Source organism: Malus sylvestris, chromosome 15, assembly GCF_916048215.2.
Source record: "Malus sylvestris chromosome 15, drMalSylv7.2, whole genome shotgun sequence".
In the NCBI taxonomy this organism is placed as follows: Eukaryota; Viridiplantae; Streptophyta; class Magnoliopsida; order Rosales; family Rosaceae; genus Malus; species Malus sylvestris.
Window position 1 is genome coordinate 35,619,798 of NC_062274.1, and position 16,400 is coordinate 35,636,197.

Here is a 16,400-nt window from a genome sequence, read left to right on the forward strand (position 1 = left end):
AATGAGTACGAGTAGCATATATCCAAGCTATAAAAGATATGTATGATGAAGTAAGGACTGCTGTAAGAACTCATGAAGAACAAACGGAAAAACTTTCTCATAACTGTAGGGTTATTACATTAAGACTCATCTTTAAGTCCTTACCTTTTTGCATTGGTAATTGATTAGTTAATGGGACATATTCAAGATGATATTTCTTGGTGTATGCTTTTCACAGATAATATAGTGTTGATAGATGAAACTGAGGAAGGAATAAATGCGAAGCTTAACCTTTGGAGAGAAGTGTTAGAATCTAAAGGTTTTCGCCTAAGTTAGTCAAAGACAGAGTATATGGAGTGCAAGTTCAGTGCAAATAGAGGCACAAATGAGTTAGGAGTGATGATTGGAGATCAAGAAGTACCAAAGAGCGATAGCGTTTGCTACCTAGGATCTATCTTGTAAAAGAATTGAGAGTTGGATGGAGACCTCAATCATAGAATACAAGTTGGATGGATGAAGTGGAAGAGTGTATTCGACGTGTTGTGTGACCGTCGTATGCCAACGAAGCTCAATGAATTTTTTTATAGGACGTCAATAAGGCCATCAATGCTTTATGGCACGAAATGTTGGATGGTGAAGTATCAATACGTACACAAAATGGATGTAGCAGAGATGAGAATGCTTCGTTGGATGTGTGGGCATATGAGAAATGATAAGATTAGGAATGAAGATATCCGAGGTAAAGTATGAGTAGCTGAAATTGAAGGAAATATGAGAGAAAATCGGTTATGGTGGTTTGGACATGTGAAACAAATGCCTACTAATGCTTCGGTTAGAAGATGTGATTACAGGATAGAAGTTCAAGGTCGAAGGGGTAGATGAAGACGTAGAAAGACTTTGGAAGAGACTCTAAGAAAATATTTAGAATACTTGGATCTAACGAAAGACGTGACACAGAACCGAGCGTAATGACGTTTTAGGATTCATATAGCCGACCCCATTTAATAAGAAAAAGCATTGTTGTTGTTGTTTGGTTCAGTATTTTTTCGGTTGGATTTCTGTATAGTTTTGGTCTTTGATTTTTAAGATATTTTATTCCATCCGTACACGTACAAGTAAAATAAGCCGAAAGACACAAAGTAAAGCGAGTCACGAAAGTGGCATTTATGTAAATGAACAGCAAGAAGAGGACTATTACCGTAAATGCAATCTTATATATATTTGTGTGCCGTGCTATGTTGGTACCGTCTGCTCTCCTCTGCTTTTCCTCCCACCAAATGCCCTCAACTTTTCTGGGTTTTTTAATTTGTACTTTTAACTATTTTCGTTGAATTTGATTTATCTTGACAATTATAAAGGTGGAGGATCTGGGACGAGTCTTAATCTCATGGAGGATCGAAAGGAGGTGATTCTCTTTTTCTTCTCTCTCCTTTTAGTTGTTTGGTTTCTCAAAAACCAAAAAAGAAACAGTGGGAGAAGTATAGGAAAATATGGGAGTGTGTTTATGAGAGCATGTTTGAGTTCGTTTTTCTTGCAGACGGAGAAAGAAAGAAAAACACAATTAGCTAATTTTCTTTACGTATGCAAATAGCTCTATTCTGGATTCAGAAACATAGTGTGTTTTATTTTCTTCCTGCGTTTTCTGGGTAACCAAACAGAGCATAAACATTTTTTGGGCTTTTATTTGTTGCTGCCAGGGGAGCGGGGTTGGTTGTGAAATCTGTTTTATTTCTTTATTCGCTTGAAATTGGAGAGAAAATTAATTAGATCCATGAATATGGTTTGAATTAATTGTTGGTCCATTTTCCTTGTCCTTGTTTGTCTTAATTCTGATCAGAAAAACTTGGGTGTTGAATTGGTTTTGATGTATCAAGCTTAAGAAAGAAACAGTCAAAGTTATTACCTGTTTTATATAATTTTGGTTTTTTTTTTTTTTTTTAATTTCAATGCTTGTCACAATCAGCTTTAGAGCCCTCCTGCTGTATACAATTTGACAATTTTGGGGATGAATGAATTTTGGAATCGCAAGTGGAAATTCAGGAATTTGTTTTCAAAGTTTGAATCTTTACCCAAGTTATTTTTTTTAGTTGTCATATCAATCGCGCATAGTATCCTACTTTTTAGAGATTTTTCGTATCGTCATCCATAGACCACATCCTATTAACCAAAATCTTATAAAGTCCGCCGTCCGTTGGCTTGGTCTTACCCAAACTCTTTCTTACAATTCACTTCAATAAATCCATAGGAGTGATTGCATGAGATTAAAATGGCTAATTTTTAATGTGTATTTATTTCATAAATCATGTCTCTTCATTATATCACCTGGGTGTGATTGAATTTTTTGTATCATGTTTCCTTCCACCAACAGAGACTTTAATTGTGGATTTGGAAGTCACTTTTAATCTTGCCTATGAGTGGATGGTGAGCAGTGCCGCCAAGTTAATTATCGTTGTTGGATGAGTTTGAACTAATCTATCTGCTACACAAATCTCAAAATTTGAACTCGTCCAATGTCAGTCAATTAACTAGTTTGTTTGTTGAATGCAGAAAAATGCGCCATGGTTGTCAGTGCCGCAATTCGGGGACTGGGATCAGAAGGGGCAAGTGCCAGACTATTCTCTTGATTTCTCAAAAATAAGGGAAATGAGGAAGCAAAACAAGAGGGATGTTTCCAGAGCCAGTCTTGGAAATGAAGAAGAACTCGTTGCCTCAAACACTGCTAATGCGGGTGCTGTTCACAATGAACCCCATTACCATCAGACCTCCCACTCTCCAACTGTATGACTCCTTTCCCTTTTCTTTCAATTTTTTTTTATTTTTTATTTTTGCTTGGTATTAAACATGCAATTATTGAATATACAACTACATATACAAGTAGTAGCAGGAGTAGTTGGTGTACTTATAAATGAAGCTTTATGAATTATGAGCATGTGGTAGCACTGGCACTTGAAGGATGGGTGGGGATTGGGGAATGGACTACCCTTTTATAGGTGCTATCTAATATAGTATTGACATGTAATTTACAATTCTTCTTCAAGAGTACGTCGCAATGAGTGGTTCGGGAAATGAATGACTGAGATTGAAAATAAAAGATGTAAACAGTTGCAAAATCAAATCTAATGAATGAGTGCTACGTAGCAATGAATCCACACCCTTAAGGGACTTTTGATGAACTTATTTTAACATAATTCAATAGGCCTAATTCTAATTGCGACTTTAGTTAGGTTGAACAATGACCATTGAATTGATGCATCTGTTTTCATGAAGATTTTTTGGCTTTGTGGTTATTATATTTAAAGAAAAAAAATCACCTGATTTGGTCAAGGAGGTTCATTCTGGTCGTAGTTGATGATTCATGATCACTTTCAAAATTAATTTTCAAGCTTCATCCAAATTTGGAAGACGTGGCACCAAAATCGAACGCAATGATGTTCTAAGATTCATATAGCCGACCCCATTTAGTAGGATAAAGCTTTGTTGTTGTTGTAAGCTTCATCCAAATTTCGTACCTTTAAAAGATTGTTTGCCCCCTGAGGAGTACATAGGATGGATTAAAATTCATTTTTTCCTGGGAGTTTAATACAGGGTAGGAGTCATCTAAGATATAATAAAAACGCAAAATTCGTTGTGTTTTGTGTGTGAGGGTCGCACGGTCACATGGTCTGAGACAGTTGCAGAAGAAAGCTTTTTTGTTTAATATACAGAAAATTCCTGGGAAAATCCCATGAAATGGAGATTGTGCCAACTTTACTGTTAAATGGCAGAAGGAACTCAGATGGTTGCACTTAGAGAAATAATATAGAATGTTCTTAGTAAATGTATTAAGGATGCATACATTCCATCCTAAAAGACTAGTGGTTGCACATGCATGAGATGAGGTGCTCTAATGCTCTAGGTCTGGGCCATTAAAATAATATATCTTCTTTTTTATTAAAAAGAAGGAAGATATTCTGACTTGTGTGTGTTAGAAAAACAATTGAATGAGTGATCCTAGATACTTACACGCAAGTCCAAGTGGTGCACGTGCACCGGCCATTTTAGATTTTAATTTTGTTGGTGTGTGTTTGGACTTTGGAGGGGAGAACACAAGATTATATGCATCATCTGATCCATTGGATCATTATCCCAATGGTATTGTTTGTGATGGTATTCATGTCGTTTTCGATCGTTTTTCTTTTTCATACAGAGATATATTCGAACCTAAGATCTCTCACTTACAAGTGAAAGAAAAATACTACTTGAACTTAGTACTAAGTGGCCGATCGTTTATATAAACAAAGAAAACTGATAAAGTAATTAGTATGGATCCAACTTTTATAAGCCTGGCCCTAGTGAGTAGTGATGGTGAAAGGAAAGGATTTGACTCAGCTACTTGGTAATCAAGTGTCCTTTTCACTTATTTTGAATTTGAAACTTTCTTTTTAGAGGGATATATATCTTTACACGGGAAAGGATTATAAAATTATAAATTGTGCTGCTGCTTATTGTTGACAACTTCAATCTTTAATTTGGTTTTTATTAACGTAATTGTGTTTTTATATTTGTATTTTGCCAACAGACTCGACGGAGCATTTTCAGCTACTTCAACTGTTGTGTGAAGGGCTGATGATGTATGTGCTCGAAGATTACCTCTACTGCTCCTTACCCTTGTTATGTCTTTCATTGGTTTGTACTTGATAAAACTAGTATTGGCTCTTTTTCTTAGCACGATAACGATGTGCTTGTGATGTATTTATCGGATTCGGTGATTAGTGGTTTTTATCTGATTTTGCTTTCCTCTAGTTGTTGCTCTCTGCGTGTATAATGCTGCCTTGGCCTCTAAATGCAAGATTTCTTCCTTTGGTGCTTTTACTGCTCTAGTAATCTTATATGAATTGTACAAAATTACCACATATAAAGGGCACCGCATTTTTTTACACAATTTTTGACACAAGTCTTTAGCCATTCAATGCGAAGACTCTCAACGGCTTAGATGATAGCTGACATGGATTTATAATTTTGGAATTAAAATAAATCAAATGCTTGCTCCTCAATGCAAAGACTCTCAATTGCTTGCTCCTTAGGCAAGTTGAGTGAAACTATATTTATCATGAGGCTAACTTTGTTGTGGATGCCTTGGCCCACATTGGTCTTTCCCTGGAATTGTCACATGTTTGGGATTACTGCTTACCTACTAGTGCCCTTCTTGCTTTTAACTTTTATTGTACTGGAAAAGGTTGTACTTGTAATTTTCGCTTTAATGCCAAATCTTTTTTAAATAAAAAAAGTATTTCAATCAAATCTCTCTCTCATTTATGTCTAATAATAGGTGAATAATGAGAACAATTATTAGATTTTTCATCAAATCAATCAATCAATCTCTCTCTCTCTCTCTCTTCATCAAATCAATCAATCAATCTCTCTCTCTCTCTCTCTCTCTGATTACACAAAAGAACCGAAGAAGAGCAAGTGATTTTTACACATAATGAACTTTTTAAGGTTTTGAGATTTTAGTATAAACAACAATAGCCCCTTGTGAAGTCTAGAATTATTGTTTGGCTTCCTTTGTCAAATGCTATAATTGTACCACCATGCTCTAGTTAGATTTAGGGTTAAAATGTTACTTTGAGATGTTGCTGCTGGAAATATCATTTCAAGAGCTTAACTTCTCACATCAAGGTTTGTTCATTCATATGCATTTCACACTATTATTTTCAATTCATTATGTCTAGTGGTTTTGTCTCATCAAAACTTCTTGCTGCTTTCACGTAAGCTGGGCGCACACACACTTTAAGACAACCCACATGAGACATCTAACAGCTTTTTCCCGAAAATGGTTTTTCTACCCTAGATCTTTCTAGATTGATTTTGCACATGACGTGTGGCTTTTCTGGTCCCTTTCTTGTTTGAACATCAATCCCTCTTTAACTCAATCTAGGGTTTCAATTCAACTTGCTAGGAGATTTACATTTTCAGAAAAGAGTTGTTTTAGTTTTGAGTTGCCTCCTTGTGTTCCTTATCAGAAATCCTAGCCACAAAATCACACTCATGCACTAAACACCCAAATCCTTGCATATTAGGGTAGTATTGTTTTTGTGATTTTGATTTATGGTTTTGGTCAAGTTTTTCTAGTTTCAAATCTTTGAACTGGCCCATTTTCAGATTCTTTTTAGTTTCTTCCTTCAATTGTTTAAATGGAGAAACTGATTGGACATTTGAATCAAGATCTGCAAATCATCATCATATGCATAGTTTGTGTGTTGGTCTTGATGCCACAAGGTTAAGAGTTCAAGAAGAGCTGCCATCTTATGAAGACTGGAGACAACACCATTTCGGTGCCACAAGGTGAAGAGCTCAGGAGGAGCTGCCACTTCGTGAAGACCAAAGGAATCCTTCTCGTGTAAGGCAAGTTTGCACAAAGGTAAAGTTGTTCCGTGGACTAGGTCTAGAATTGAACTTGGCGTGGTATTTTGTAAGAATCTTGTTTACACTAGTGGATTGGACTCAGTGGAGAGTCCTTTATTTTTTAACCCAGAGGTGGGTTTTTTCAACCAAAAACTCCCTGTGCAGTTTATTGCTCGAGTTTACTTGTCTTACTTTTAGCTTGTGATATATGTTCGTCATTATTTGCAAAAAGTAAGTCAATGCAACTAAGCTTGTCAGAGTTAAAATGTGCACTGAACTGGCCTTAGTTAACTAGGAACACTTCAATAAATTGAGCTTTAAATTGACTACTTCTGTTGTTAACAAACTAACATATTTGATCTTAGTTGTTTGGTGCTTTGACTAGTCAGACAAGCACATATATGGATTTTTAATTTCAGGATATTCCGCCTCGTACCAATTTCACCCCCAACAACTATCATGGATTTTTGCTTTCTATACAAATTATAAATTAAAATAAGTTTTGTGATTTTATTATGAATTTCCAATATTTCCAATGTTCTTTTTTATAGTGGATTATAGAAGTATGGTAAAATTCTTTGTTTGTACCATACTTGACTAATCCCGAAACTACCTAGCACCGGTCAATGTCATACCTTCAAGGACCCATTAAGGGGTTCATGCTAAGGTACCCCTGCCGAAGCACAAGAGTTTCCCTCCAACCAGGAGGCCAATCACAGCGCGACACATGTCAACGTCAAAATAAAACTCATAGAGTCCCACATCGACCAACAACAAAAGCTAAAGACTCTCCTCAACTATAAAAGGAGACCATTCTCCTACACTTAATCCCTAATGTCATTATTGTACTTAAACTAGCCATTATAACTCACTAATGATGATTATGCTTGAACCTATGTATTTGTGTAAATCTTTCACTATTAATAAGAACTCCTCTACTCCATGGATGTAGCCAAGCTTAGGATGAACCACGTACATCTTGTGTTTGCTTCCCCATCTCTATCTCTTTACACATCATCATCACTAGGTGACCGGAGCAACTGAGCGAAGGTAAAAAACTTGACACTTTACGTTGTTCTAAAGTCTCATTGATTTTGTGCATCAACATTCTTATTTCGCATTTTGGTTATAAAAAAAAAAAATCAAATCTCTCTCTCTTTCTCATAAGGCTTCACGGAAATCGACTTTTTCAGGTCTCAATAATGTTAATAAAACATAACCAATTCCAAGACACTGTTAGCATAAACTTTAACAAAATAAAACCAATTTTAGAAACTATGAAAAGTGAAAACTGCAACAAAATAGCACAACTCAGTGACATTCTATCCTACAAAACTTAAACATCATCACTCTCCACATATTTTCGCCCAAGTCTTCTTGTTCCTCATTCCTTGATAGATTGCAAATAACAAAAAAAAAATATTATACACAAATAGGTAACCTGACATTGGAAAATATCAATAAAAAAAAGTTAATTTGACATACATTCTTTAGTTGATTCGATCTTTCTTCTTTTCAGATTCGATGCGCAAGTTCTTGTATCATGTCGTACTAACTTATTGCATGAACTACATTTACTTTTCTTCTTTTGTTGAGCCCACTCAATACCACTTTTCATCATTTTCGAAGTGCTGACATTGTCCTTTTTATCCATTTGTGAGATATTTGGGTCTAAAAGTAGCAATAGAAAGTCACTTTTTGTTGAGGAATCAAAATTTTGGTTCGATTTCGATTTTGGCAAAAAACCGAAGCAAATGAAACCGAACCCACCCTTACTTTTGGCCACTTGATTCTTTTAATGAAATGTTAGTGTTTTTACACTATATTAGTCAACTTGTTTTACCACAATTAGGTGTCTCAATCATTTACGAATTGGCTAACAATTTTAAATGATTTATGAACTAAAACTTGAAAAATAGACAGTTTGGTTATTATATAGGTGTGTAATATCCACATACCACCTTTTACTTCTTACACATCCTTCTAATTTTCAACCATTAGATCAGATGAATTGAAAAAGATCAAAAAATTTAAAAAGAACGTATGAGAAGTACAATAAAGTATGTGCATAGCACACCCCATTATATATTATGTATTTTTTTTTCACTTCCTTGCATTCGTCTTGTGACTTCTGTCTGCTCATCAACTTTCACCCCCTTCCCCTTCATTTCTTAAACTGAACTAATCCATCATTATCTACCCCAACCAAATGTAGCGCACATTGTGATCGCAGTAAACCAAGAACACAAAACTTGACCATAAAATAAGAGCTTCCTTATCCCATTTCTTGAGCTCTTTGGACTTGCAAAAATTAGACAACTTATCTAAATAGCTAAAGCAAGGGAAATAAACCGAGCCCAAAATAGAAGCGATCCTCCCAGGCGTTAGGCTCTACTACTATTTACGGCATTACGCTCATGCAGTAATCCACAATTCGATGTAACCTCACGCCTGGAGCATCTCACTTCCGTTACTTTCTTTAAAAAACAACTTTCTTTGTGATGGATGATACTTTTTATACTACAAACTAAATAAATTTTATGACGACGTGCAGTATGATATTAAATATCAAACTGCCTCAAGTTCTGCCTAGCCTTACACCCCCAATAAGCAGACACCGGAGGAGGTGCTGTATGGTCTACAAAATACAAACAATCCAGTCGGGAGAAAAGAAAAGCTTCATCTCAAAATGCTTTACCTCTCGTACATGACATCCTGATATTCACCAAATCACACCTTTTTGATAATCTGAACAACATCTTCGTCTTCAAGCAGATGTTCCTGTTGTGTCAAAGCAGCAAATATGCATCTTAATTAACACAGTCAACGTCCATTAATAGAAATAAATCAAGTAGTCGCACGTGGAAGAGATGACCATGGTGTAGCATATATTTAATATTCAAAAATAAATAAATAAAACTAACCAACCTTGCCAACTCTTTGGGGCTTGTGCTTCGCGCTTGACCCCCAAACAAGAGCACTGCAAAAAAAAAAAAAAAAACACCAAAGTTAACTTTAAATGAAACAATGAGCCATATAAAAGTGTCCGCGGGACACGTCCCAAGTATAGCAACCAGATTTACAGGGGAATAAACAAATGCCAGATTTTGAACCACTAAAGAAAGAAAGGAAAGAAACAGATTCTGAACTGCTATATATTTGAAGATGGATGAAAAATACTTCAATGTCCAAAAAGTAACATACCGCCACCCAATTAAAACTATGATGCAAACATAAAATCTGTGTCCACCTTAAAGCTTTAACTTAGCACGGAAGTTGACACAAGCACCTTTTTCCTTTCCCCAGAAGTTGGTGTTATCATTTTCAAATCAGAAAAAGATGAAGAGTCTTTTAATGTCCAGAAGTACCATTGAGTTGAAACTTCCAAAGAACGTGGAAGCCTATATTTACTTAAAGCTCTAATTTTGCACAGCTGTTGAGACAAGTGCCTAGAGTACCTTTCCCAGTTTTCAGAGTGCTTGATATCATTTAAAAAAACAATTAAATATTAAATGGTTCAACATTAAGAAAATTTAAGAGAGGTACTTACTACTTAAATTGTTTAATAAAATCTTTATGAATCCGTTCGCAGAAATCCTCAACGGTCCTTGTCTTAGATGATAGGATCACAGGGTCTTCATAGTCTGGATTCATCCCTTTAGGTTTTGTATATATGCGAGTTAAATTAAGATACTCCCATATTTTCTCCAGCAAACCATCAAGGTTCCACTCCAGGTGAGCACTGCAGATTAGCCATGGAAAATTGCACAAGTTAACAAAACTACTAAACAATAATTTCAGAAATTATATGCCAGCCAAACTATACCAGAAAATGAAGAAAAGTTAAAAAGAAATAGAAGCATTAATATAATAACAAATATTTCCAAGGAAAAACAAATCTAAACAATGATTCATGGGCGCTACACAATCCAACTCCAACTGGATCAATGACTAGAAGCTGTGCACTATTATTGAAATTTATTCATTTTGCCATGCTGTGTAACTGCAAACTGTTTTAACACCGAGTCTGGTGTTTAATTAAGCACTATTCAGAATTACAATGTTTTTCATGTGCTTCAATTACAATGTTTTCTATAGAAACTCCTGATAACTGATGCATTGTAGAGCTGTCAAACACTGAAGTTCAAGTTCTCTAAAGAGAGGTAGATGGAACATCCAAAAATTTCAAATAACCAAGATTTTGCAACAATAATCCAGATTGAAACTATAAACTATGGTATTAAATAAAAGATTACCTGACAGGACAGTAGTGAGGAAGTTTATCCAAAATCTCAAGCTCTTCAAGTGTAATCTGATCAATCTTGTTCACAACATAGATGCAAGGCATATATATCCTACTGCCTTCAATAACATCAATGAGATCATCGGCAGTTGCATCAAACCTAAGAGTGATATCAGCATTGTGAATTCTGTATTCACTGCATATTGCCTTCACAGTTTCAAGATCCAGATGTGTGTTTGTAACCGTTGAAGTGAAATTGATACCACCTTTATCTTTCTTCCGGAATGTAAGGTTAGGTGGTTCCTTGTTTAACCTGCTCACAATAAGCATTTAGCTAATTATAAGTATAAACTATCTAGGAAGAGAATGTACGAGCAAAGAGTCTAGACAATGTGAGAAAGATCACATGCACATACATCTAGATACACTCATATACACATAAAAAAAACGTGGACACTTGAATAAATTGTCACAAGCATGTAACTTATAGGTTTTGTCAACTAACTCACTAGGCATGGTGTTTGCAGCAAAACAATCCATATTTGATAAAAGGAAGAATTAATAGCCTCTGACGTTTACCAAAGGGGAAAAAAGCTTTGAAGAAGCATTATGAAAAAGGTTTCAAGTCCAGACAAGCCTTTACCAGCTAAATTCAACAACACATCATCCACAGAAATGTAGATCCTAGGAATATTTCAATCAAATTTTTATTTTTATATTAAAAAAATGTTGAATCAGTATCACGTAAAGGCTTGCGAAAAGAGTTTATATGATGTAAACAAAACGTAGAGCAAAGGTACAACCAAATTTTGAAAATCCAGCAGATTCAAATTATGCAAACGAAAAGGAGAACTTCTGAAAGCATGCATACTGACCAATGCATAAATGGCCTTAAGATCAGCTAAACTGAAGTAACTAAATAACAAAGCTATAGTGATCAGAAACAAAGCTATAGGGATCAGAAACAAAGCTATAGCTGACCTTATGCCAAATCCCTCGAGCTCTTTTTCAATTAGACGCTTGTGAGTTATTGGCTTTATTGCATCAAGAACAATTAAAATGCAATTGCATGTCCTAGCAGTGCTGATAACCTGGATGCCATGAAAGTTCAATAAGTGAATCTAAAAGCATATAACGAACACCCAAGCACAGAGAAAAAAGGGAAGAAGAACAACTCATTTTCTGTATTCCAACAATCTCTGACATATCTCAAGCCTTCATTAGTGCGACATATCAAACAAATTATAACAACATTAATCACAGCCAAAAGGAAAATATACCTCAAGCATGTTTCACTACTAGAAAAGGTTCATAACATAAAAGGAAAGTCCTTTTGCAAAAGTATGTTAGTCCAGATCTTTATAAACTACCCAAGGTCATTTTTATGCAAACCTATCTTTCTGGAAGCCATTCCATACACTTACATGATAAAAAACCATCAGAACACTTGTAAATCCACGCAATGGTGCAATATTGGTCATCTAATTATTTGAAAGTTGTTTAGTCTATCTAACAACATAGTGTATAAATTTCTTGCAAGGAAAACAGAGCTTCTTAGGGCAAGAATCTATATTCATAGAAAACACCCTTGTTCAGGTCTTGTCCAGCGGCCTTGAAAATTATAGCCTACTTTGCATGGACATGGACACGCTATTAAAGCATATATACACACTGTATGGTTTGGCTAGAAAACAGAAGACAATTATGTGAGAGGCTTGAAGAGAAAGAAAACAGAAAGTTCAAACAAAATAAATAAAAATATGGGCCTGTTTGGTAACACACTTTTATTCTTTTTCTAATTTGTTTAATGGAAAACTGACAGGGAAGAGGGGAGAAGGAGAGAAGAGGAGGAAGATGTGAAAGAAGTGAGGAAGGATGAAGGAAATACACAGGATGATGTTAAAGATAACGACTGAAGTTATAAAAGGTTTAAATGAGTATTGGTTATCAAAAAGACAAAGGAGAAATGTTATTATACGGGTTCTACGATTCAACATCGGAATGCAGACATCAAAAACAAAAAAGAGTATCAGAAATAAGTGCACTTAAATAAATCAGCATGTTACGGTAGCACAATGAGAAACAAATATCACATTTTACCTGTCTTCCTCTACCCTTTCCATCCTTAGCACCCTCAATAATTCCAGGGAGATCTAACAACTGCAAATTGAAGTGCGACAATTAAAAAATATTTATGGTAAGGGAGCAAATGGATCATAAATCTAGAACAGCTATTTTGAGTATATCAAAAACTTCTCTTTATCAGGAAAGAGCTTATAAAACACAAACGCACAAACAAACAGACATACGTACAAGAATAGTCAACAAGAATAGTCAACAAGAATTCCAAATCTAAAAAAACACAAAACTGTAACCACCAACTAAATTATAAAAATTCCAATTATATAAGCAAATGTAACAAACAAAGCAAAATAGTATAATACCTGAATTTTCGCACCTCGATACACAATCACTCCTGGTATGCACGTTAAAGTAGTGAATTCATAGGAAGCAACCTGTACACAACACCCATTAGGTGGTCTTAAAAAAATATCAAGAATTTTCTTAGCAATGATAGCATATATCTTAGTAGGCAGCCTACATTTTATTGCATGGCTGCACAACAAAGGAAAGAATAACAATAATAACATTCAGGTTTCACATAGCAATCAAGAATTTAGGTCTTATCACACACATAGACATTAGAAGCATACAAGGGAATCTTGAAACCCCCAACCCCAACGTTTTCATACAGAAGGTACAAATCAAATTTTGAAAGGATTTCAATACAATCCTCCATTCCCAGACAGTTCCCTGGAGTTTCAGTGCAATATAAAGCTTGGAAAACATCAGACCAAAGAGAATATCAGGAACCTGTAAATGGGTGGGGCCCTAATATTGTGGTTGAGGCTACAGGTAGGATCAATTGTTTCTATCATTTCTGCATTAATATTAGGTTCTAGGAGGATTGATGATCCAAAAGTAACCAATTCATATAATTTCTACGCCATAACGGATTCAGGACTCTAAACTGCCAATTTGTCAATCTCTGTTGAATCCTTTTCCAACCAGTAAGAACTTTCTTTTCCAGAGAAGTTTAAATAATCTGGAGGCAGGGGAGCTGTCTCTCCATTCTCTTTGCTTGAAAATAGCTCCTTTCAACCAAACAAAGGTACAAAAAATTAGTGAACAAGGAGGTCCACTGATAAAAAAGTACAACTGATTACAAGGGAAAAAAAAACAACTAGAAGGAAAGAAGAATGTAAGATGTCTGACTTCTGATGTAACTGAAGACCAAAGGGACGACAAAAACTTCACCCTCTCCCACGATCATCTAGCTCTAGATTGGATTAGAGCTCATGACAAAGTCAATACTTGTGACATAGTCCAGAGGAGGCCTTATGTTTGCTTATCTTCCTATTGACCTTATTTACAAGAATGAGGTTGCACTTGTTGACCACCTATTTTTTCATTGTTATACCACTCTAAAGCTTCAACAGAAATTGATTGTGTAACATGTGATTTCTATACTTTGCATTTCCATGCTTGTTGAGAAACACTATGCTTTTGGAGAAGTGGAGAGAAAATTTCTTGGAGTTGTGGGCTGGCTGCTTTTTGGGCAGTGTGAATGGAATGAAACTTGACTTTCGAAAAATCTAGGGAGGAGGTAGGTTATGGGGTAGGGTAGTGTGTTACTTTTTGGCATCTTCGTGCCTTCAGTTTCCTCTGAATTTTGGGATGTCATTTTTCCTTATCCATGTATACTCTAAGGCAGCTAAATATACACATTTACATATTAAAAATAAACTATAGGGTCACTTGTATATACAAAAGTTAAGATGAAGGTAAGCAAAGCAGAACTTTCCCACTGGACATAAATCATATGTCTCATTCCACTATACAATCTCAGGTCATCATGTTCTAACAACATCAATCAGAGTAGAGCAAATTGTATGGTCCATGAGCCAAGTTGTGGAATAAATAGATCAAAGGTTGAAAGAGGGCTTATCACTATGTTCAATTAGTTTTAGTGCAGACCTGAATTCCCCATTAAGTTAATCCATCTAAGAGAAGAAAATTCAGCTAATATTTTACAAATAGCATCACTTAAAATAAACTTTTACATTTGTGATGACGAATTTCCACAGTATATAAGATCTCTATACAGACAGAAACCGGTTCTAAAGAATCTCTGGGAGACCAGGCAATGAGTCCCAGTAGACTGCACAGATTGTTAGAAGATCAAAGTCGGCTTAATATTGGAGACCCACATTTAAACATAATAAGTGATCTCAATCAAACTCTACATGCTTTCATGCCTAACATAACGAATCTCTGGGAAATAATTTTGTCTCTCTTCAAATAAAAAATTTATTTGCCTTGCATAGATCATGTGTGAAATGAGATAAATGGAGAGTTCTCTACCTCTGAAAAGGTCCCAGTTAATTTATTCAGCAGTGTAGATTTCCCAACTGAAGGGAAACCCACCAAACCAACTCTTGCATCTCCGCTTTTAGTGACATCAAAACCTTCACCAGCACCGCCACCGCCTTTTGATGGAGGCTCAAGTAGATCTCTCCTTAGCTTTGCAAGTTTAGCCTAGCAAAAATTGATAGATCACTATTGTCAAAAAATTTGACCATGCATGGCAATATATTGACGAACATTACAATGAAAAAGAATATAACTCACCTTCAGCAAACCCAAGTGATGGGCAGTAGCTTTGTTCTTTTGAGTCCTAGCCATCTGCAATTAATAAGTAAAGAAATATTAAAATTCCTGTTACTACTCAAAGAATCTGACATATCCAGATGCCAGAAACACCCCCTCCAACACAATAAACGCATTTCAACGGCTAATTGAAAAAACAAGAAATCAAATTTACCAAAATCTGGACCTATAACTATTCCATAAAACTAAACTTTACATGTTAATCATACAGGTCTACAAAAACAAGATAATAAATTAAATTTTCAAATTATGTTTTCCTTGATTGGAGAGAGTTGAGTTGGTAATGCTATAACAAAATTTTTACTTGACAAATTTTGTTTTCCTCTTCTAAGTTACATTTTATTCAACTTTTTTGTTAATTACTCGAAACCGAATAAAAGGAACTGCCAAAAAAAAAAAAAACATTGAAACCCTAAGCATCTAACATGTGATAAGGCTATACATAAAGTATTCAATCTTCCCTAAATTAATTTAGGGTTTGTCGTTGGCAGAGAAAGTAGAAGAGAGGGTATTGGGGTTGCAGGCAAAAGTACCTCATCTTCGATATCCTTGATTTTCTGCATCAGAGTCGCCATTGTTGAAGCACGCTAGCTCCGAAACAGAGGAAAGGTTTAGTCGGCCTGTAATGGATTCTGCTCAAATGCTTCTCCGAGAGAGAGAGAGAGAGAGAGAGCAGAAGGTACCAGAAGTAAATAGGGTTAGGGCGCGTCCTAGTCTAACCCGTTTATGAATATTTTGTAGAGTCCCATTTTACCCTCCAACTAGCCTTTTCGCGCGGTCCACACGAGAAATTACAACTCATGTGTTACGTGCGACTTCCAAAATTTTTGAGACAAAATTTCATGCATATGCTTGTAGGTTAGCAACTTCCAAATTTCAAGGAATTAGATATGTTGCGATCATAAAAAACTAAATATAAGGGATTAGAAAATGCAGCACATAAGCATGGCTGTTCCTAAGGGTGATTTTTTTTATCGAATTGGATAGGAGGTTTCTAATGCCAATCCCAAAAAATGGGGATCAAACTTTAGCACCAATGTTAGAATATTCAGCTTTTTTTGAA

The 16,400-nt window shown here is 35.5% G+C and overlaps 2 protein-coding genes and 1 long non-coding RNA gene across 5 annotated transcripts; 2 read left to right on the forward strand and 1 right to left on the reverse strand.

Moving 5' to 3' along the window:
• The first annotated feature begins 1,208 nt into the window (after positions 1 to 1,208).
• LOC126605357 (uncharacterized) lies at positions 1,209 to 4,760 on the forward strand. 2 transcript variants are annotated; one of them, XM_050272734.1, is made up of 3 exons: positions 1,209 to 1,384; positions 2,527 to 2,757; positions 4,538 to 4,760. In XM_050272734.1, exons 1-3 carry the CDS (start codon positions 1,367 to 1,369, stop codon positions 4,583 to 4,585), a joined length of 297 nt encoding a protein of 98 aa, XP_050128691.1. In that variant the 5' UTR covers positions 1,209 to 1,366; the 3' UTR covers positions 4,586 to 4,760. The 2 variants fall into 2 exon arrangements, with proteins under 2 accessions (XP_050128691.1, XP_050128690.1); XM_050272733.1 differs by lacking the exon at positions 1,209 to 1,384 and adding an exon at positions 1,433 to 1,558.
• LOC126605358 (uncharacterized) lies at positions 1,565 to 2,417 on the forward strand. Its single transcript, XR_007616925.1, has 2 exons — positions 1,565 to 2,034; positions 2,348 to 2,417. It is a non-coding gene; the product is annotated as an uncharacterized LOC126605358 (long non-coding RNA).
• Positions 4,761 to 8,615: 3,855 nt separating the features above from the next.
• On the reverse strand, positions 8,616 to 16,043 carry LOC126604627 (developmentally-regulated G-protein 3). 2 transcript variants are annotated; one of them, XR_007616695.1, is made up of 10 exons: positions 15,871 to 16,043; positions 15,299 to 15,352; positions 15,032 to 15,205; positions 13,051 to 13,122; positions 12,707 to 12,766; positions 11,588 to 11,697; positions 10,620 to 10,919; positions 9,910 to 10,105; positions 9,292 to 9,343; positions 8,616 to 9,144 (listed from the first exon to the last, which is right to left on the reverse strand). XR_007616695.1 is itself a non-coding variant. In XM_050271917.1 (10 exons), the coding sequence occupies exons 1-10, from the start codon at positions 15,910 to 15,912 to the stop codon at positions 9,094 to 9,096; spliced, it is 1,107 nt and encodes a 368-aa protein (XP_050127874.1). In that variant the 5' UTR covers positions 15,913 to 16,042; the 3' UTR covers positions 8,616 to 9,093. The 2 variants fall into 2 exon arrangements, 1 of the variants encoding a protein (XP_050127874.1); XM_050271917.1 differs by having other exon boundaries at positions 9,914 to 10,105; positions 15,871 to 16,042.
• Between the last annotated feature and the right edge of the window lie 357 nt (positions 16,044 to 16,400).

Excerpts from the sequence above, each read along its gene's own strand:
- LOC126604627 (XM_050271917.1), bottom strand. The coding sequence starts at position 15,912 with ATGGCGACTCTGATGCAGAAAATCAAGGATATCGAAGATGAG. Across the intron at positions 15,353-15,870 it reads TCAAGGATATCGAAGATGAG|ATGGCTAGGACTCAAAAGAA; the intron begins GTACTTTTGCCT and ends TATTAATTGCAG. Across the intron at positions 10,920-11,587 it reads CTCGAGGGATTTGGCATAAG|GTTAAACAAGGAACCACCTA; the intron begins GTCAGCTATAGC and ends TATTGTGAGCAG.
- LOC126605357 (XM_050272733.1), top strand. The coding sequence starts at position 1,484 with ATGAGAGCATGTTTGAGTTCGTTTTTCTTGCAGACGGAGAAAGAAAGA. Across the intron at positions 1,559-2,526 it reads AATTAGCTAATTTTCTTTAC|AAAAATGCGCCATGGTTGTC; the intron begins GTATGCAAATAG and ends TGTTGAATGCAG. Across the intron at positions 2,758-4,537 it reads AGACCTCCCACTCTCCAACT|ACTCGACGGAGCATTTTCAG; the intron begins GTATGACTCCTT and ends TTTTGCCAACAG.